General features: G+C 38.6%; 1 protein-coding gene across 2 annotated transcripts in view; it reads left to right on the top strand.

Annotated features, from left to right (window-relative positions):
• Nucleotides 1–19969, top strand: part of LOC124612433 (mitotic checkpoint protein BUB3) — a 65411-nt gene extending 45442 nt beyond the window's left edge. For both annotated transcript variants that reach the window (XM_047140641.1, XM_047140640.1), the window contains exons 6-8: nt 6677–6822; nt 10363–10502; nt 19506–19969. In XM_047140641.1, coding sequence (XP_046996597.1) covers nt 6677–6822; nt 10363–10502; nt 19506–19624 — 405 coding nt within the window. In that variant the 3' untranslated portion in view covers nt 19625–19969. The remainder of the gene's footprint in view (nt 1–6676; nt 6823–10362; nt 10503–19505) is intronic.
• The last annotated feature ends 3275 nt before the right edge of the window (nt 19970–23244 follow it).

The raw sequence follows: 23244 nt of genomic DNA on the forward strand, positions 1-23244 counted from the left end.
CTTAGGTGGATGTTCCCATTGTACAAGTTTGGTAGAACTGACGGATTAGCCGTTCGAACTGTTTGGTTTGAACTGCATTGACGAAATTACAAACAAATGTTGGTTAACTAGAGGTAGGTTAGTTCTTGAGACGATTTGTTTGTAGCTTGCTTCAGATACGCAAATAATAATTAAATATGCCACGTATCATATGTGGGAATATCTGATTGCCTTCAGCATAATACTGTGTGTGTGTGTTCTTTACAGCACAGTTTCATCAATTTCTTAAAATGTCACATTCCAACTCCAAAGCACATTTACCACTTTTCGAATGAAAATGCTGCCCAATACAGAAACAGAAACCAGGAAAACTTTGAATGGCATAATTTTTTTTGGCACATGGTAAAGGACCTTGTGTTGTGGTTGCAGGCACTGTAAAGAGACTAGCCATACTTATCAGCCTCAAGTGATCTCATGAAAACCATATTTTGACGCAACAGTTGTTTCGGTGTTGCAAAGAAATATTCCTTCGTGTGTCTTCGACTATATGTCAGTTTCCAGTTATGACTAAGACATTACCAAGCTGAAGCAACATTTCAAGAATACAAGTAGGATTCTATTTAACTGTAAGTTCCATTGCATAATACCTATTAATAAAGGTATAATAAAAACAGACACACATTCTTCTTCTGTAGTGAACAGAGTGGAGTCAGTGATTGATATGTGGAAACAAATGCTGTTAACAGACAGGCATGGATTTGCTGCCAGTATGTATGACAGTCATTGGTGGGTTGCATATGTCTTACAAAGTTATGAAGGAGCAAATGAAGTACAGGCCAGCTTCTTGCATCCACGTGGACCATCTCCATCATTTGTGTTTCTTTCCACAGCAGACTCTTGTGTTTTCAGAAGATGTGACATTCACACAAGACTAGATCCAGTGACACTACTAGAAGGACATACTCTTTCCCTGCATCAATCTGATGAACATTAACAATTTAATTGGAGACTTGTAAAACAAGGTGTAACCACATTGTATTGCCTTTTCATTGAAGCTACACTGTAAATTGTTCATAATACCACTACAGTAATATAAGCGTTATTTTTGTACAACATTACTTATGAATTGTATTTTTTAATAATTTCTGTTTTATATTTATGTGCTACGTTCTGCATTTTGACATTTTACCGATTCTGACAAAATAATGTTTTGAGCATGATGCCTTTGATGTGTCATCTTGATATTTGCCATGTTTATGATAGCATATTGGAGCAGTATATCTTTTTTTATAAAAAGGAATAAAGTGGGATGTTTTGAGATATTAGAGGTCAAAGGTTAAGGTCAGTGATTTTGAATTTGAAAGTTCTTAGAAACCCATCATGCTGCATCTCAGTGTAAAGATGTACTCATTAGCTTTTCAGTGTCAGAAGTTTCGTTGCTGTATCTGGATTAGATGTCCCTCTCTTGCCCTTTCTGTGTACCTCCTTCCCCTCCTAATTGCCCTCACTTTTCTTCCTTTTTACTCCCATTTTACTTGAAAATCTTTCTGCTGTCGTCCATTCCACCATTATATTTGTACTGCTCTTTTTTACACGTGTATTTGTGTTTACTTTTTTTTATATTAGATCTACTTTCCATTATGATGAACAGTGAAGACACCATTCATGTAACTACCATTTGAGACTATACATAGGACCTTACTTCATCTTTCTCCCTCTCTCACTTTTCCCCCCCATCTTGTAGTTGCTAACCACTGACCAATTGAGAGGAACCCTTTTCTTAATTGCTGTGAAATCTGATTCATATCTGATATTCCATTATTGTTTTCTGTCTATACTACATTACATTTGTCACTACCAAGCACCTAGCACTTCTCCTAGTTTCTCTCTTCTTGTGCCTTTGTTTGTAACCATTTCTTTATATTTCTGTAGTTATCAATGGAAAAATGTTCAGTTCTGTAAACATATGTGGGACTGTTTAGTCGTGATAGTCATGACCGTTTTTGAACATGTTTTGACAAATAGAGATTTTCACTAAACAGTTATAATTATCTATACTATCATAACAAATTTAACTTGAAAGACAGTCACAAGAAACACACAATTTTTAAGTTTGCTCAAAACTTTGAAAAAGGTGCTTCTTTTATGGGTGTCAAGATGAAATTGTGATGGTTACCAATGTAATTTTAGCATCAAGTCCAATTTGCCATAATCTCATTTAATGCTGTCCTTTGTAGTTTTCTCTCAACATACTGACTTGAGGCACCATTACATCAAACCAGCTTCCACTCTTTATTATGTTAGCAATTTTGTGGTGGAATTGTAATACATAAGTGTGGTATCCTGACCATGTGTGTATGAAGGCCTGCCGGACGATATGGAAATTAGTGACAGCCATTAGGTGTCTTGGCAACATCTGCAGGCGCTGCTGACATTGCCGTAAGTGCTTCTGCCTAGACATGCCCTTTGTGCCGGTGTATCGACACCCATGGTTTCCTTTTAAAGCCGGCAACATAGTGATCCTGGAATCAGTTGTAGTTTTTCTGCACTACAGTATTGATCCTGCTACACATCGCTGTCTTGGTTCCGAATTAACTACATCTTTATTTTCAATCCTGGTTTGCTCACTGGCCTTGTTATTCTGTCATGCCATCTCAGTTGTCTGTCCTTTTGTCACGTTGCTCTTTTGTGGCGTGGTGTCGACTCTCTTGGCCAGTTGCCGATCCTCTACTTGTTCCTGAGTCATTCCCAGATTTGTATGATTCCGGTCTATCTAAATGGTGATTAGATAAAAATGATAGCTGTGTTCCTTAACACTAAACTCGTGGAACAGCAAGAGCAACAGTTGCTCCAACAGCAATTTAAGCAACAGCAGTTCCAACAACAGTTCCATCAAATTGGTTACAGGTTCAAGGTTCCCAACCAATTTAGGTAGTGCTCAGTTCCCAGCCGGAGTGCCTCCTGCCCTGTTTCCGCCACTTAACAATGCAGAGAACGATTGGGTCATTTCTAGTGGCTGAAATGGCACTTCCCTGATTTTCAGGTTTTGGATGATGCTCTCCAATGGTTGCTCTTCCTTTCTTAGGCTCCCCCTGAAACATAGATATGCAGTGCCCTGTTTCTGCCAAGAGAAACCTTTTTCTGTCTCTTTATGGGCAGCTGTTTAGCAAGAACTCGATCACCTCTACGAAGCTTGGGTAACTGAACCTGTCAAAACTAGTCATTGGGCCACACCAGTGGTATGGCCAAGAAACCCAGTGGTTCCCTCTGGTTATGTGGAGATTTCAAATTGACAATCAATGGCCAGGCACCAACCCAATCCTGTGTCCGAAAGACCTTCACACGAAGCTTGTGGAGGTGAGTATTTTTTCAAGGTAGACCTTGCTGACACATATTTGCAGATCCTTCTGGATGAGAAATCACTGCGCATTGTGGTCATTGACACCCCCTTCGCGTTACAGGCACTTGCCCTTTGAGAACTCTTCTGCTCTGGCGATTTTCCAGAGGTACCTGGAACAGTTAGCCGTGTCTGTTTCCGCCTTGTGCTATCTATCTTGATGACTTCAATGCCACAGGCGCTACACATCGGAACCTCATTGCAAACTTTGTCCTTCTTTACTACATTGCGTGATTCGGGGATCTAGTGCCACATATGCAGAAGTGAGGAGTAAGTGAAATACCTTGGCCACTTGCTCAACAAAGATGAGATCCATCCCACTGACTACAATGTTTCTACCATTGACACTCTGCCCCACTCCCAAAACTTACAGGAGCTTTTTTGGGAAAGGTGAATTATTGTCCAAAGTTCCTTACACAAGTGGCCCACATCCATTCAGTCATTTGCAAAAGAAGGGCATTCAGTACAGGTGGACAGGTAGGTGCCTGTGAGTGTGCTTTCACACAGTTGAAGGGACTGTTACGCTAAGCAACTTTCCTTATGACCTCTACTCCATCGTGTCTACAGGTTTTGGCTGCAGGAGCCTCTTCACGTGGCATTGTTGCAATACTGGTGCATAAGAACAAGGATAGTACTGAGCAATTAATGTGCTATTCATCAGAGATGCTGACACCTGCTTGAAAAAAGATTTGCAGATTGGAAACAAAACTTTGGTGATCGCCTTTGACTTTAAGAAATTCCATGTTTACCTATTAGGGACCATTTTACCCTCATTATGAACCACAAACCACTAATAGCTTCCTTTCGCCCCACTCTTGGCATCCAGAGTGGGCTGCATGACTCCAGTGTTGGGCGCTCTTCCTCAACTTCCACATTTAAGTACAAGCCCACAGCACAGAATGCAAATGCAGATGCCCTTTCTTTTCTGCCCTCGAGGCCCAACCCAGCATTTGACCAAAAGGAAACTCCCTGTTTCCACAATGATGAGGAATGACAGCACACCTCAGATGGTATTCCCATTACAGGCAACATGCCTGCTGGCTGGGACTTAGCAAAGTAGTGAAGGCCACGGTGTGTGACTGTTCCGCTTGTGCCTTGTGCCTGGCACCAGGCTGCTCCAACCAAGTCTTATGCTGCCAGCTGCCCACCCTCTCCCATGCTCGACCACCTGTGGGACAGCATTCATCTGGACTTTGCTGGCTCCTTTGTGGGATGTATGTGGCTCATTCTCATGGACAAGTGTTGTGACTATTCATATATGGTCAGCATGGAGTCCACCACCATTGGTGCTACTGTCACTGCTTCCATCCTGATCCTAGCAATCTAAGGGCTTCCCTGCACTATCGTCTCAGACACTGGACTCCAATTCACAGCAGCAGCATCCAAACAGATCTTCATCTCCAATGGCATCAAGTCTGCTGTTTCAACCCTTCTCTAAAGGCGAAGTGGAGGGTATGGTGCTTATGTTTAAGTAACAGATGTTGAAAGTGGTAGGTACTTCCACCAGCACGGCCTTGCTCACTCTGTTTCTGCCCAAGGCTGTAGCCCCGCGGAGATTTTTGGTGGATGACAGCCACGTACTCTCCTCCAATTCCTGGCTTCAAAGCTCATGGAACACTGGAAATGACACACAGAGTGCTTACTGCCGGGTGGAGCTTTGTATGCATACTCGGAATGGGTGAGACCCTTGTGGATGCTGGTCGCCTTCAGTGGGCAGCACCATACGATTGGGGACACTATGAGATGTGAGTGCTGGCATACAAGCCAGCTACATCTGCTCCTACTGAATGTTCTGCCAGTATGTAAATTGAAGACAGCCATTAGGCAGTGCAGACAAGTCTGCAGGTGCTACTGTTGCCGCTGTGAGTGCAACCACATGGATATGCCTGCTGTGCTGATCTATTGGCACCCACACTTACCTCTAAAACCAGCAGCGCAGTGGCTCTGACATCAGTTGCGATTTCTCTGTGCTATAATATTCATTCTGAATTCGCTACATCTTGGTTTTCAATCTTGGTTTGCTTGCTGGACTTGTTATTCTGTCATGTCATCTCTGTTGTCTCTCTGTCTCTCGTGTTCTCCATCTCTTTGGTGCTTAGCTAGTCAGCTAGTTTCTGCTGGTTCTCGAGTTGTTCCCAGTTTTGCCTGATTCCGCTGACTATAATATTATCAATCAGCCTGTTGCCGGTAAAATAAGATCAGATGTAGGTTCTGTATATTGGTAGAATGTCATCACCAGATCTCGTAGTTGTTCGTGCCTACTGCCACAAATACGTTATGAAGTGGCAGTGAAGGAAGGATCGGGAGAATGTACGTGATATTGAAGCACGAGCTGTCATTGAATCATTTTAATAGGCAGCTGTTGGAACATATCCTTTCTCCCTCTTCCCTTTTGCTAATACCATCATCACCTTTCTGCTCCATAAGCAGTGTTTACTTCTTGTCGTTGATCTGCCCATTTCATCCATGCTTGGTATGTGGTGTGTATATTGTGTTCATGTACATAGAGATTCCTTGCCATCGAGGGCTTTCCCATGGACAGAGTCCAGCTGTCCATATTAAGATTTTCTGTAATTTCCCTAAATCTCATAAGGTAAATTCCGGCATAGTATCTTTGAAAATAGCACATACCATTGACTTCTCTAGTTCCAGCTTTTGCTCTGTCACTAATGACCTTGTCATCAACGGGATCTTATATCTCCTTTCTTACCTTCCTTTCTTCCCATAGATAGAGTAAAAACTGTTTTCAGGAATGAGCTGATAATTCTGTACCAAAGAAGTATCTGAGATGAGATGCGCCATTGTAAAGGTATAGCAATGTAGATGAATTTTAGGTAACAGTTTTTATTTTTATTTTGTTATATTTTTTAGGGTTCTGTCTTCTAATAGAAGCTAAGAATGAAAGACGTGGCAAAGACTGGTGATGTGTGTTTAGCAGCATGCTCAGAGCAGGGTCCTGATCTAATGAATTCAAGATTGATAGTAACAATGAGAAATATGAAATCTGAACATTAAGATAGATAATGCAACCTAGGGGAAAGTTTATTTTATGTTTAAGTGCCCTGTGTCTCTGTATCATCATTGTGAGGTTCTTTGATATGGGTGTATGTAGCATATAAATGTTTATGTTTGAATTAATGGTTTGACCTAGATTCTGGTATATGAGATTTGCCCCATTGGATAATTTTACTTACCGACATGAAGAAATAATATCCTACATATTCTCAGATTATTACTTTGAACAATGGTGGAACTTGCTCAGAAAATGTGGTATTGACAGACTTTTCTGATGCTTTGCAGGGTTATGTCCTGAGCAGCATTGAAGGTAGAGTGGCAGTTGAGTATCTTGATACTAGCCCGGAAGTACAAAAGAAAAAATATGCTTTCAAGTGCCATCGGATTAAGGAAGGTGGAATTGAAAACATTTATCCTGTCAATGCTATAAGGTAAGTTTTATGCATGCACTAGCACTTTTGAAACCTCTACAAGTTAGAAGATCACTGAACCATTAATCTCTATAAATGACAGTGACTTCCATGAAATGTAGGGAAACACTCAGTTTATCAATATAATGTGTGTTTCTCTGTGCATGGTACAATGCTTGAGGGAACAGAAATTAATTCTATGAGAAGTGTTGAACTCTGAAGGGAGTGTAGTGCTTTTTCAGGATGTCAAAGACAAAAATTGGTGCTTTCATTATGTGATAACTGTAAGATATTTTAATTGAGTGTATCTCTGCATGGAAATTTTTTTTATTATGTTATATTCCTTTTCCTGTGTCCCTGCTTTTCTTAAACATACTGAAGCAGAATATGTAGCAACTGCAGTAAGTTGATTGGCATTTGAATTTGACATATTTAGGGTAAAGGGGTAGCTTTGATTACTTTCAGTCATGAATTGTGGATCACATTTATGTTAGGAGTGAGTGGGTGGTTGATGTGTTGAGCAAGATGTGATCAGTTCACAAACTTATATTAAAACTGAAGCCTTATTTATGACAAGTAAAATTTAGCTTTATGGTTGGAAATTGATCTCTGATATTTCTTTCATGGGTGGTAATTTTATATTTGTGCCTCTTGAACTTAAAGCTTCAGATTGGAAATGGCTTATATCCTTTCTTTACAAGTCCCCAAAAGGTTCTCATGTTGTTGTGCTACTGCCTGGCCTACAATAATGGGGACAATGGAGAGATACACTTCAATATACTCTCAATCTTGTAACTGTCACGAAATTCTTTCACTCTTGTTACATTGCTTATATGTGACACTTTTACTATTCAAACTTTGAGTTGCGCCTTGGGTGGATTAAGTAGAAGAGTAGTGGTAAGGAATGACAGGAATCTACAGTTTAATTCTAACTGTCACACCATTTTCACTTGTCACAAATGATAACTAGGCTTAATACCTCTAATGATTGGCATCAGTAATTGCCAACGAATGTGTGCAGATATTGAAATAGCATGGAAGAATGAGTTTAAATAATTTCAGACAAGGGCTACAGTACTACCTCAGAATTGCTTGATGACTGTTTATATTTCACTGGATGAAAAGAAAATTTTGTGTCTTAGATGAGTTTGGTTTTCATGTCAAGTCAGAGGAAGAGCCAAATTTGAGAAATAAAGAAGAAAGATAGGAAACTGTTTCGAAGTGCAACTTGATGCATTCATGCCATTATGACAGCTGTGTGTTGCTGAATTGGTCACTTCTGCTTCCAACTCACTATGGAAGTGCTTCAATAATCCTTTGTAATAAGAGCTAGTTACTGTTTTACTCTTTTCCAAACCTCTTGATTTTAATGGTGAGTTCCAAAAAATACTTGCCACATCTTTTCCCGCCAGTTTAACAGATTTAACTGTTTCGATGCACAGTCACCTATGTCACCCTCTTTTAAATTGCTTATGCTTCTAGGAATAATGATAACATGATTCATCTATAGTCACAGAACGATACCAGGAGTCTTTTAGGTGATGCGTTAACTTCCTTGATCACAAATAGTGTTCCTCAAGAAATTTTAGTGTCAAGCATGTAGTGGTCTTTCCTGGAGCTATACCTAGGAGAAAGCAACATATTGGTTGACCCTACTTAGAGTTCAACGGTAAACGACTCCATGTGCAAAACCCCTCTCTTGCAGCATCTGCCGCTGGAGTTGGCTTAGCATCTCATTGACACTTTTGTGCTTACTAAATGATTATGTAAGAAAATGCACTGCTCTTCTGTGGATGGTTTCTTCTTTCTCCATAAATTCTACCTAGTATGGATGCCACACTGAGAAGAATTACTCAAGTATTGTTGGAATGAGGGTTTCTTGTGTTACCTCTCTCATGGGTAAACTATACTTCCTGAGGATCCTTTCAGTGAATCTCAGTCTACAAATTGCTTTACCTGCATTTAATTTTTTGCAGCAATTCCAGTTTTAAATCACTTCATACATGTACTGACAATATTATGAAAAGGATAGATCGCTACCCACTCACAGTGTAGTGGAGATGTTGAGTCAAGACTGCTAGACAATTGCGTTTGCATTAGTGTGTGTGTGTGTGTGTGTGTGTGTGTGTGTGTGTGTTGTCTAATTCAGAAGAAGGCTTAATGGCTAAAAGCTTACTTGTGTAACGGTCTTTTTGTTGTGCCTATCTACGACTTAACATCTATACACTATGATGATTAACAATCTGTCCTTTTTCATAACATTGTCATTATTCCATAATGGATTTTCCGTTGTTTCTTCATGTACTCCTAGATATTTTTGGAGGTGACTGCTTCCAGTGATTCTTCTGCAGTTATGTAATTGTACAATAACAAAGCTTCTGCCAATTTATCCACAATCTGTTATATTTGTTTATGTTGAGGGTCTGTTCTTAATCCCTGCAAAATCAATCTTCTGCAGGTCGTCTTGCATTTCATTACAATTTTGTAGATTGCGACTTCTCTGTATATAACAGTATCATCCACAAAATACCTCTGGGGAACTTCCAACATTATACATTTGCTCATTTATGTATATTGTGAAATGTAATGCTCCTATAACAGTCCCTTGAGGTAAGTCCAAAGTTGCTTTTATGTCTAAAGATTTGTTCCTGTTGAGAATGATATGCCATGTTCTGTTTCCTAGAATCTCTTCAGTCCAATCACACAACTGTTCTGATATTCCATGTGCTCTTATTTTGTTCAGAATTGGGTTACAAACAGTCATTTTCAGAGCCCATGTAGAAATTTCATTTCGCACAAACATGTAACATTCCAAATTCTACAAGAGGCCGACATTGAAAGATACAGGCCTACAGTTTTGCGAGTCTGTTCAACAACCCGTCTTGTAAATGGGATTGACTTGTGCTCCCCCCCCCCCCCCCCCCCCAAAAAAAAAAAAAAAAAAAAAAAAAAAAATAAAAAAATAAAAAAAAACAACACTAAGAACACTTTGCTCTTCAGGTACCCTAGGGTGCACTGCGGTGAGCAAGTGTGGTGGCACTATGCTTAATACTATAATACTTTGACCTTCTTATTTCTCTCTTACACCTTTCCCTTCATCTTTCCTCCTGTTTCTCCTTTTACCAGGAGGATCTGTCTGCCTTAGCTTGACTGTCGACTTTCCTCCCCCCTCTCCTGTTTCCATCCTCCTTCCCCCAATCATTCTTTTTTTTCTCTCTGAACAAGGGACAATAGTTCTAAAATATGCAGTGCTGTGACATATTTTTATTTATTGGTAGAAATGGGAGGTATGCCTCCTGCCAGCTTAGTCTTTTTCTGTGGAATTGTAACAATTTTATGAATGGTGTTAACTTGGTAGTGTTAAAGTGCATCACTGTCACATTCTGTAGTTACTGACTATATATTAGATTACACTTGGGTAATTTCCAAAGTGTTCTACCCATATGCTAATATAATCTTTCTCACAAAATCTGTAATTTGATACAATTTTACTAGAATAAATATGCTTCATAGATCATTTAAAAGTATTTCACTATTAAACTTGTACTGCATTTTTCTCAGTTTTCATAACGGCTACAACACGTTTGCGACTGGTGGATCCGACTGCTATGTTAACATATGGGATGGATTCAACAAGAAACGTTTGTGCCAGTTTCACAGATACTCTGCTCCAATATCATCATTGTGTTTCAGCAATGATGGTAAGTAAATCTCAAGCTGTAATTTAATTATAAGACTATAAGAATGTTGTACCCTAAGTTAAAATCTTGAAAAACTGTTCTGAAAATCTGTGGCAACTATCTTAATTCAGAACTGTGAATACACAGTGGTATGTCTTCCACAAATTAAAATGTAGGCTACAAAACAAACTAGTACCTGAAGCTGTGTAGTGGATATCCTCCTCACTGAATGTTGTGGGACACTTTTAATTCTTATGGTTTGTTGTTTAACTGAATGCATGTGTGCAGTTTGACACACACCTAAAATTTGCCCATAATAAACTAAGTATCCTTAGTGTTCTCTCAGGTTTTCTCAGTATGATTGATTAATAGCGAATTTCTGGGTGTTTAGCTAAATTAGTTTCCATTTCTTGCACAGTATTTCGCTGACCAACCCAGCTGTCATCTTCAGGTGCTGTGATTTCTGCTACTAATATGTACTCACTGTCTGGGCTCCAACCAGACTGTGACCTGTTATTGGTCTCACACTGCTATGTATAGCAGAGTTTGATTTATGATGTCCACTGTGACCTTTGATAATCTTTTGTTTTACAGAATAGGCACTGATATTCCATGAAACGCAAATTCTATCAGCATTTTCCAATTCTGATGGGTGTGACAATCGGCAAGATTTTAGTAAATTGAGTGCCACATCCTCCAGTGTTGTTTAAATTAAAAGCTGTATCCCTGTTTATTGTGTTTCCTTAAATCTTCATTTCAATAGTCTCCTTAATTATACCTCCCCAGAAACGTGACATTTGCACTATGAAATATGCTATCCTGGCTGAGACACAAAGTTGGAATATGCTCACTATTTTTTATTTACTTAAATTTGGCATATTTCGTGACAGTACCTTTTCCGTTAGATGTATACAAGGCGATATTAGTCTTGGCTTCAGTTGTCTAATGGAAGTATGATTCCACAATGCATCTTTGTCGGCTGCAGAAATGACCTGGTTCAACGTGTTTGCCTCATTTTTGGTGCTTCAAATACCATTTCTTCAAATGTAGTTTCTTCTTATAGTTTATATAAAAAAAATAGTAACATAATTCAAAATTATTTATGACGGCGACCTTCACATTGTTTTACCGTCAACACACACCAAGAGTTAACTGCCGACTGAGTACAGTCAAAGACGACTCCAGCGTCAAAGATATTTTACACAACTCACAAGCTTCCACTTGTAATCAGTCTCTTTGCTATTCTTCGATACATTTACTAATAGTAATCAATATGCTTTCACTCTCAAAAATATAAGTAAATTAACATATAATAAGGCAAATTATAATAAAAATTCTGACAAAAAATATAAGAAAACATTTACAATTTGGTACCGACAAATCCGGTAGAAAATACTACATCTCCCAGATCCATTACAACTACGACACTGGTATCATGATATTTCGTTTCATGATTATATTTGAGGCAGTGTTTGGGGACAGCTGATATGCTTAGTTGTTGTAACTGAACGTGTCACTGATGTTCCTTGCATCTGCCCTGTGCCCAATAAAGATATGCCACATTTGCATAGAATGTGATACTCGACTTTTGGAGACATGTACTGTTTTTAACATCCAAAGTATACTTTTTATCTTAGCTGAAGAGAGCAAAATACTCTGGATGACGTGTCTGTAGGATTCCACCTATCTTCCTGGGTATTGGGTCAGTATAAGGAAGATAAGTGATTTTTGGCTTCTCTTCCTCAATCTGTCTCCACCTCTCTCCGAGGCATTCTTGATTTTGATTGCATCACCCATTCGATTTGATGATCTGAGAATCCATTCCTTCAGAACACCAGTCATAAGTGCTAATTCTCCAACAAGGCTCTGTATATCTGAAATTGTAAGAGCTCTATGGATCAGAGGATTTTTTGTGACAAGTGGTAATGGCTCGAGGCATGTAGATAGAGGTTAGTTTATGTACACTGTGACCTAGGGAGCCATTCAGTTTTCTCTTGACTAACATGGTGAGGAAAGGTAATTGACACTCCTTTCAAGTTTTATTTTGTTTTAAATATTTTGATAGATATAATTTAAATGTTCCAGGAAGTTGTGAAGCATTTCCACTCTAAGTGGCCGTGCCACATACCAATAGAAACATGTTGTTTTTAACTTGGCGGGTTCTAGTACCTTTGCTTCAAAGTGTTCCATATACAGGTTTGCTACGACGAGTGATAACGGATTATCTGTAGCCATACCATTTGTTTGTTTATAATATTTACTATTGAACAGAAATGAGTTGGTCAGGATGTGGCTAAAAAGTTCTGTGAAACAACTGATGAACTTTTCCACGATGAATTCCAAGGAAATGGAACTCGCATAAAGATGGAGACTACACTGAAACTAACAATAATGTCTGTATTCTGGAGCTGCAGTCGACTGAGGTGATGTAAGTAATCAGTGGAGTTGTGTATGTGGAGAAGTGTGAATGTCCATTTGCAACTCCGACAACTATTTACATTGCGTCAGTCAAATACAGCTCCAGGATACAAATATTAAGGCCAGTTTTGATTTAGTCTCCCTCTTTACGAGAGTTCCACTTCCTGATTCCTTGGAACTCATTGTGGAAAAGTTTGACGATTTCACGTAACTTTTTGGGTGCATTCTGACATCAACTTATTTCCTGTTTAATGGAAAATACTAGGAACAAACTGAAGGTGTGGTGATTAGTAGCCCATCACCACCTGTCATGGGGAACCTGTACGTGGAACACTTTGAAGCAGGGGCACTAGAATATGCCGAGTTGAAACCCTTATGTTTTTATTGGTGCTTGGATGCCACATTTGTAGTATAGCCACATGGAGCAGAAAAGCTTAAAGAGTTCCTGGAACATGTAGACTCTATCCATTGAAATATAAAATACGTAATGGAACTTGAAAAGAGGACCAACTTCCTGTCCTCACAGTGTTGGTTGAGAGAAGACTGGATGGATCCCTGGGTCACAGTGCATATTGATAACCTACACACACGAAACTCTACCTCCACAGCTGGAGCCGTCACCATCCGCCACAAAAAAATACTCAGGTCCATAGAACTCAAACACTTTAAGATGAGGAGAATCTTGCTGGATAATTACAACAATGGTTAAAATTGAATGGATGGTGCAATCAAGATCAAGAATGCCTGAGAGAGAGAGAGAGCTTGACAGACTGAGGAAGAGAAGCCAAAAACCGCTTACCTGCATTATACTGGCCCAGTATCTGGGAAGATTGGTAGATTCCTATGGACATGCCATCCAGTGTATTTTACACCCTTCCACTGAGATAAAAAGTATACTTTGGAATGTTAAAGACGACCTGTCTCCAAAGTTGGATGCATGTCGCATTCTGTGCGAATGTGACGTGTTTCCATTGGGCACAGGACAGATAAGCAGTAACTTTCCAAAACACGATTAGTCTACAAATAAAAATTTTACAGGAGAAGCAAAGAACGAATATTAGGCAAAGTTGTGGAGTAAATTAGGAATTCTGTTGGGTATTTTTTAAGCTTTAAGAAGTTAGAAGAATGGAACAAGTGAGACAAATCTCACTCCTTATTTAAAGGCAGTGTTGCCAACTGAATTTTTGAAATCTATGAACTTTTCTCATTTTGCATCAGCCAGATGGACATAATGTGTTTTGAAACAAATTTACATAATAAAAAAACCATTGAATGGTTACTTACTATAACTGTTAACAAATTGTCTTTTGTAGCAAATTTACAAATGCTGTATTCTCTAATCACTCACTCAGAATTAAAATTAAGCATCCCATTTTCAAACATAGTTAAAGTGTACAGCCATAATTTTTATCGAATATGCAAATTATAATATATGCTGTTTTACTCAAAATTATCTAAAACTTTTGTAAGCAGTTAAATCGAAATTATTAATAATTCTTTTCACAACTTAGTTAATTTATTGTATTAAAATAATTGTAAAATTCATTTTTACAAGATATTGAAAAGAAAATCATATTTTGGACATCACTATCAAAAGAGTCATTTTAGTTTTCCCAAGTTTTAATTAAAAAATAATGTTCAAAATTTACTGGGTATTATTCTTTCAAACTTCAAAGCATTTGATATCCTGGTTCCTCCTCCAGGCAATCATACTGTACATCTTCAGCTTTGTCTTCCAGATTGTGCAGCAGCCAATCTTTCTGAAGTATGTCAACATAAAATTTTAAGGAATCGCCGTCCTTCCAACTTTTACGAAATCATTGTTTCAGAAGGACAAATAAATCCTCCTCCTGGTTTTATTGGATGCACCAAACTGAGAACATTTGGGTTGTGGATCTGATCTGTTGCTACACCTCTTTTAGCAAGGTCATATAATTTTTTGATGTATCATCCAAACCGTATGAGAGCTCCATCCTAAAAAAACACGGATTCTTTTCCCCTACAGTTTCTTTTTTAGTATAACCGTTTCATGTCTTTTATCTCACTGGCTTTCTCAAATTTTGGCAGAGGTCCTTGAAGTTCAGAACAACTGTCTATTCCTAGTCTTCAAACATTCCCAATTTTCTGATAAATCCTGTGATATTGTTAAGGAGTGAGTATTTCAGATAGCTTCTGAAGGCTTTTTTCCACAGTACCAAAAGGTCGATCTGCAGGTAAGTAGGAGCGACCATGCGCTGGAAATGTAATGCGTATCTCTTTTACTGAGTCTGGAGATTTTTTTAACAGCCACTAATAGAGAAAATGAACCACATGGGCTTTCCTGTTTTGTCCAGTGCAGCCATTGCAAACTAATCTTATTGTTGAAGTATTTTCTTCATATCTGCACTTAATCAGAGCATCTATTAAGGCTGAAGCTACTTTGTTTGAACCTCCACCAGCCTGGTCTTCAATCCAGCAGTAAAGTGGAGACTTATTGTTAGTATCTGTAATACAGAGAGCATAATATGACAGTTCATGTGCGTAATAAGTTTCACCAATAGTGAGTTTTGGCAGGGGTTGGTCTTGCTGCAGATCAAAGCATAAAGACAAACTATTGGGCAGTTCCTCTTTCATAATTTTGTTAATCTGCTTAGCTCTCATTTCGTGAGCAGCAAGTTCAACTTGTGCCCTTTGTCTCTTGACCAAAACTTTAGTTAGTTTTATTTCATGTTTTATTCTACAGCAGTAACCACAAATATCTATTGCAGGATCACCAAAACCCACATTAAATTTTTTTGAGAATGTGTTACTGAAGAACCACTTTTTTACTTTTAAGGAATCAGGGATACTTTCATTATACATTTTAAAAAGTTTTGTAATATTTAAGTCTGAAGATAGATAGTGTCTTTTACTTTTTTGTCTGCTATGGTGACTTTTTCTAGCCTTCAAATTTGCGATAAATTGTATCACACTATCTTCCTTTGCAAAGTTTTGTTTTGTTCTGTGATCCACTCCTCTTTTTTCACAAATGACATTACCAGCAACTACCGAGGAAGCAGTGCTGTTAAGTTGTTCCTATTCCAAAGAGCTCTAAAAATCTTGGAACACACCGGAACTTGCAAGCTGTCTACTCTCACTTGAAACTTTGTAGTTTGAGTCTTCAGTTACCCATCCTCTTTCCGAGGATGTCATCGTTTCGGACTGGAGGAAACCATAAATTAAGACAGAATCCTGTCCCGCTGTAGTTTAAGTGTGTGTAGACTTTCAGCCTATTTTTGATTAGATGGTTCAGCAGTTGAATCTTCCTCTTTATGTCCATGAAGAGGCTCAAACTCCAGCATTTCAGGGCCCTTGTCACGGTATCTGAAAGAGTTAAATAGTACACGTTTAAGTGGATTCCTATCCAGAAATTAAAATGAAACAAGTAGTTAGTATGTGTAGTAAAATCAATTTAGTAGACAATCTCACCAAAATTGTCTTTCAAAACATCTTGTCTCTCTATCTGCTCAATCTTCCTTTTTGCAACACCCTTCTGCTGCTTCCTAGATCCAGAGGAGTGGTCCCCTACACGTACAACTCCTTCCACATCAGTCATATTTTTCGTGAACAAGATACCAACCATCCAATCTGTTTCATGTGACAATGCAATGCCTACAATAATAAGTGGTATGGGTATACAACTGATACATTGTAGAAATGAAACCATAGAAAATGAAGGATGGAATGTAACGTGTGTGTGTGTGTGTGTGTGTGTGTGTGTGTGTGTGTGTGTGTTACATTCCAGCCTTCATTTTCCATGGTTTCATTTCTACAATGTATCAGTTGTATACCCATACGACTTGTTATTGTAGGCATTGCGTTGTCACATGAAACAGACTGGATGGGCGGTATCTTGTTCACGAAAAATATGACTGATGTGGAAGGAGTTGTACGTGTAGGGGACCACTCCTCTGGATCTAGGAAGTGGCAGAAGGGTGTTGCAAAAAGGAAGATTGAGCAGATAGAGAGGTAAGATGTTTTGAAAGACAATTTTTGTGAGATTGTCTACTAAATTAATTTTACTACTCATACTAACTACTTGTTTCATTTTAATTTCTGGATAGGAATCCACTTAAACGTGTACTATTTAGCTCTTTCAGAGTGCGTGTGCACGTGCGCGCACGTCTCGTGTGCATGTGTGTCTATGGTTGACGAAGGCCTTAATGGCCGAAAGCTATAATTGTGGGAGTCATTTTGGTGTGCCTATCTGTGACTCAACATCTCCACTATATAGTGAGTAACAACTTTCCTCCTGATATTATAGATACATTGTAGTGAAGTTTTAAAATGCATTGTGTCTAGGTGCCACAGCTTTTGTCTTGCTGAAAAAACCTTAGTTAGCAGTCGGCAGTAGATGGACTTGACACGATTCGAACCAATTTCATTGATGGACTTTTTGCACTTTGAACGGAAAGTCAAATTTTGCACCTGATTTAAATGGTTAAAAATATCGTTTTAAGTGAAAACAACACCATAGCTCAGTGTAGCACACCCTGTAGAGTAGAAATTTGCTTCAGACTAATTTTTGACTGTGAGTGGACTTATTGCATTTTGAAACGTCACTCCTCAGATGAAAGGAACATCAGTGACACAGTTTACTAAAACAACCAAGCATATTAGCTGTTGCCAAGCACTGCCTCAAATATAATCATGAAATGAAATACAATGATACCAGTAGTGTGGTGTGAGTGCCAAGTTTCTGTTGAAATAAATGTGTCGGGTAAACATAATAAACAGGAATAATAATTTCAATTTCAATAAGACTGTGGGTCTGGCATGTGATTTATTAAAATCTTGCCGACAATAACATCTATCAGAGTTGGGAGGTGTTGAGGGAATTTGCATTTTATGGAATATCAGTGCTTGCTTTGTATAACAAAAGAGCATCAAAGGGTGCAGTGGATGTCAGGTATCAAACTTCGCTGTAACTCACGGTGTAAGATCAACAGTAGCTCACATAATAGCAGAATTCGTAGCACCTGAAGAAGACGGCTGAGTTGGTGGTTGACTTATTGTGCAGAAAATGGAAACAACAACTCTGTAGAACACCTGGAAGCTCACTATTAAATATTCTTATCCTTTTTAAATAAGATTTTCTAGAAACTATGAAAGTTATTCAATGCTTTGTCTAGTGTGTGGGATATCTTGTTAGGAGCTGCACTCATTTTCAGTCACACATGAAGTTAAGGGCTTGCCTATGTTTCAAATGACCGCTTTTTGGAACACCATGCAGTAAAACCTGTATTGGCTGCACCATGAAAATTGTTGTAAATAATATTATGTCGACAGAATTCAAATTTGGGTGTATTGTGAATGACTGTCTTTCCTTTTGCAATAGGGAGATGTCGTCTTGTTCCCTGACAAATAGCTATTTAAATAAAACCCCTTTTAATAAGCAAATAAGTCATCACCAGATGGGAGGGTGGGTGGGGGGCACACGTGTGTTTATGTTTGTTCATATATTGCAAAAATTGTCCTCTTCATTGCCACACTGAAGTTCAGACAGTATAATTAGTTAAGAACAAATGAAAACAAACTACAAAATGTAGCAGTCTGTTTCAGAAGTCAACACATCTGTCTGGTTTAAGAGCCGGCCGGTGTGGCCGTGCGGTTCTAAGCGCGTCAGTTTGGAACCGCGTGACCGCTACGGTCGCAGGTTTGAATCCTGCCTCGGGCATGGATGTGTGTGATGTCCTTAGGTTAGTTAGGTTTAAGTAGTTCTGAGTTCTAGGGGACTGATGACCTCAGTAGTTAAGTCCCATAGTGCTCAGAGCCATTTGAACCATCTGGTTTAAGATAAAAAGCAACAAATGCATTATTTTTTTGTTAAAGGCGATTGAGTATTAAAGCAATCACTAATGTAGCTTTAATGTTATGAGTCCAAAAGTGTGCGAGTATTTGTTCAACAGTTAGTCAAAAATAAAAAGCAAGAATAATTTCAGTGGAACAAAAGACCGATTTAACAGTTTTTCAAATAGGTTCAATATCTGATGGTGATTGTACAACATGATAATTGATCATCCACTTCTTGTGTTGGAAAGGGCACTTGCTTTTGTGTGTTATATCCAGTTATACTTGCTCAAAAATGCCACGATACATTTGACATTATTTTTAGTGTCTGTAAAAAACATTAATGATAAATATTTTGTTTTCTTTCAATAATGTTATTATTGGGACCCCCTCCTCTCTCTCTCTCTCTCTCTCTCTCTCTCTCTCTCTCTCTCTATCTATCCAAATTTTCTTCCCCACTCAACATATATTCACTTTGTCAGCCTTCTCTAACTGTATTACTTTCCTTTTTCTCTGCCACTCTCTCAAGCCAGTGTTGCACTTTCTCCCCTAGTTCATTCTTTGTCATATCCCCCTTCATTATCTTTGATCCACTCAGTCATCTTCTCACTTTCAAAGCTGTACCTATTGAAATAATTTGCTCTTTAGTTGAATCTATTGTATATATTATTTAGTAACATAATTGAAAATTTAGAAGTTTTCCACTAGCAGGCTATCGAGATATTGATGTTTTACTAATTAGAAAATGTAACAAGCTACTGTCTTCACTTAGCAACATAACCATTGTTTCTTTTACAGGAACTGTGTTAGCCATTGCCTGTTCATATATATATGAGCAAGAGATGTCACCTGAAAATGTGCCAGAGGACAGTGTATTCATTCGTTATGTGACAGATCAGGAAACGAAACCAAAATGAACATAAATTGTACAAATGAAATATTGAAATTCTGAATTTAATTTATGCAGGGTAGAGTTTTAAACTGTCATTGAAATATCATCATATTATTGTGAAAGAGTGAAATTTATTTTTTTAAATGTTGCTAAAACTGTTACTGTGGCACTAGTGTAATGATGATGGATATTTAACTCAGATCTACATAAAAAGCTACTTCAGTTTGTTTTCTAGAACATAAGCACTATGGCATACAAATAACCAAATAGTACAATTGAAACATGGATTTTAAATGCCATTCTTGTAAATGTCTATCCTTTTGTATTATTCTTTTTTTATTATTATTAAAACTCAAGTGAGAATGAATAATTTAATTGATTTTATGTTTGGCTACTTGTGTTGTTGTTGTTGTTTTTGCATTGAAAGTTACACGATTGATTGAGTTAAAGTGTGAATGCCAACTTGTTTTATCATTCCTCTTCTTAGTACAAAAAACTATTTTCTACTACTCATGCATTAGGAGGTGAATGTAGATGGGTTTGATTTTTAACATATACCTGTTCAGTTTCAGTACTAGTAACTTGACAATTAGATTGAAAATTGTAGATGTATTTTACTATTTGTGCAGCAAAAAAACTGATGATGGAAGACAGACAGAGAATATCAAATTTAGACTGGCAATTTTAGCAAGAAAAGCTTTCTTGGATCGGTAATGTGTTAATACAAAATATAAATTTAAGTGTTAGGAAGCCTTTGCTAAAATTGTTTGGAGTGAATGTGTAATATGGGTGATAAACAGTAGAGGAGGCATTTCATAGTTTGTTCCTGTGTGTTGTCAGGTACCTTTTAATTTAGAGATTAAAATATACCACCAGAAGTCCACCCAGCTAGCCACGCAGTCGAATGCACTGCTTCCCGAGCGGGAAGGCGTGCCGGTCCCCGGCACGAATCTGCCCAGTGGATTAGTGTTGAGGTCCAGTGTACAGGCCAGCCTGTGGATGGTTTTTAATTTGGTTTTCCATCTGACTCGGCGAATGCGGGCTGGTTCCCTTTATTTCTCTTCAGTTACAGTATGCCGGCAATTGCTGTGCGCGCACACACACACACACACGTCTCCATGTACACATACACCATAATTACTCTGCCACACAAACATTTGGGATTAGACTTGTCTGGCATGAGACATGCCCCAAGGGGGAGGGGGAATCCACTGGCTGGGGGCTGAACTGCACAACAACCCTGGGTTTGGTGGGGGTGGCGGTGGGGTGAATGGATTGTAACATGATGTGGGGTTGTGAACAGCTGAGGGCTACAGCGGGGACAAAGCCTCTCCGTCGTTTCTAGGTCCCCAGTTCAATACACAGTACCACCAGAACACTACAAAAGAAGAGTAAAGGCTTATTTGTTCTATGGGGTAACCCCTTGATGATGCCTGTACTTTGCAAAAAGGTGTTGGAGTAAAGTCCACTATTACTTTATAAGGCTACATTCAGAAGCAGACATTAAATATCAAACAAGGCAAAGATATACTTAAAACCAACTACACACATATTGTATCCAGAACACTCGACAGCAAAAATTCCCGCCCCCCTCCCCATCCTTCCTTGTCTCAGTTCAAGTGAAACTGTTGCTATATCATCAGCCGTTTATGTTTCCTTGTAAATTTAATGTGTGTCTAACTTATTGCTGTTGAATACCTGACCAGTATAATGTTTCACAGTGTTTTGCGTTGAAACAGATTAGAACCCAAGTATCTAATTAATTAATTTACAGAAATTAGTCTCCTCAGTCTCGATATCTGCATTTGCCATAACTACTAAGAAGTCGTGTAGGCCTATATTAGACTCAGAATTGATATTTCCATGCATACAATGATAATCATGTGTGGTGACATCGTCTATAAATCTTGAATTTTAACTGGTGCAGATCTGAGGCATTACACTCCACACAGTGCAAGGATAGTGTTCCAGGCACTTTCTGCACATCTTTCCACTGTTCTTCAAGCCCAACTGTATGTTAGAAAACTTCTCCTTTAGGAACATACAAAAGGTATGGTCTTCTCACAACCCTTGATGCAATTTCTGTAAATGTTGGTGCACTAGTGACATACTCTTTCCCAACCTCAACCATACCATCCTCTTGACCTCATCTCCAATTCAATCAACTGCACCTTTTTGTGAGCTGTTGCAAATAAACTCCAGCCAGCCTTAGTTCTTGAGTCTCCTGCATGGTGCAGAAGGTTCTCAAAAATGAATCTATTTTTGAACTGAGATGCTATTCCATCAGTCCAATAATAAAGAATGTAATTTTGTGGTCCCATCATTGGATTCGGTGAAAATAGCCTTATGAAAGGCAACAACAGCATATACTAGTTACGGTTTCTAGACTCAGATACAGCATTCTATGAAGATGCCTTTAGGATCACGATAGTACATCACAGCTGTGAATAATGTGACAGTTGAGAACCACAGTGACTTGCATTGTGTCCTATTGAAACTTGAGGACACAATTCCATGAGAAGTCAGAATGCTGAGTTATTTCACTATACTTCAAATTTGTCTTAAGTACGCGAAGTTCTCTGTGTTGTTTAACGCTGTTGTAGTTGTGTAGAGATAAATCTTTCAACAACTTTTTTAAGAGGGCTTATGCTGCTGCAGTGATTATGAATTGAGCCATCTTCGTTACAGCATTTTTCCACAGACCCACTGGAAGAAGATAATGTCTTCAGCAACATCAACTTCAAAAAAAATCTGTTGGTATATTTTTTTCATCTACATGTACGTCATGCACCACAAGCCACCTAATGGTGCGCAGCGGAGGGTACTTTCGGTACCACTATCTGATCCCTCCAACACTGCTCCACTCGCGAATAGTGCGTGGGAAGAATGATTGTTGGTAAGCCTCTGTATTGGCTCTGATTTCTTCAATTTTCTCCTCGTGGTCAATACGCAAGATGTATGTGGGGGGAGAAGTAATATGTAGTCTAACTCCTCCTGAAAAGTACTGTCCCAAAATTTCAATAGTAAATCTCTCCGTAATGCACAACACCTCTCTTGTAATTTCTGCCAGTGGAGTTTGTTTAGCATCTCCATAACACTCTCTCACCAGTTAAACGGTCCTGTGACATATTGCACTGCTCTTTGTTGGATCTTCTCTATCTCCTGTATCAGTCCTACCCGATAGCGATCCTAGATAGATGAACAGTACTTAAGAATCGGCCGAACAAGTGCCTTATAAGCCACTTCTTTTGTAGATAAGTTACATTTCCTTAATATTCTTTCAATGAATCTGAGTCTGTTGTCTGCTTCTTCCATTATCTGTTTCATATAGTCATTCCACTTGGAGTCGCTCTGGATAGTTACGCCTAGATATTTTACGGCAGATGCTGTCTCCAGCTGTTTGTCATCAGTAGTGTAGCTGTACAGTAGTGGATTTCTTTTCCTATGTATGCGCAGTACGTTACATTTATTTACGTTCAGGGTCAACAAAGATGATGTGACTTACCAAATGAAAGTGCTGGCAGGTCGACAGACACACAAACAAACACAAACATACACACAAAATTCAAGCTTTCGCAACAGACTGTTGCCTCATCAGGAAAGAGGGAAGGAGAGCGAAAGACGAAAGGATGTGGGTTTTAAGGG

The sequence above is a fragment of the Schistocerca americana genome, chromosome 4 (genome assembly GCF_021461395.2).
Source record: "Schistocerca americana isolate TAMUIC-IGC-003095 chromosome 4, iqSchAmer2.1, whole genome shotgun sequence".
Taxonomy (NCBI): Eukaryota; Metazoa; Arthropoda; class Insecta; order Orthoptera; family Acrididae; genus Schistocerca; species Schistocerca americana.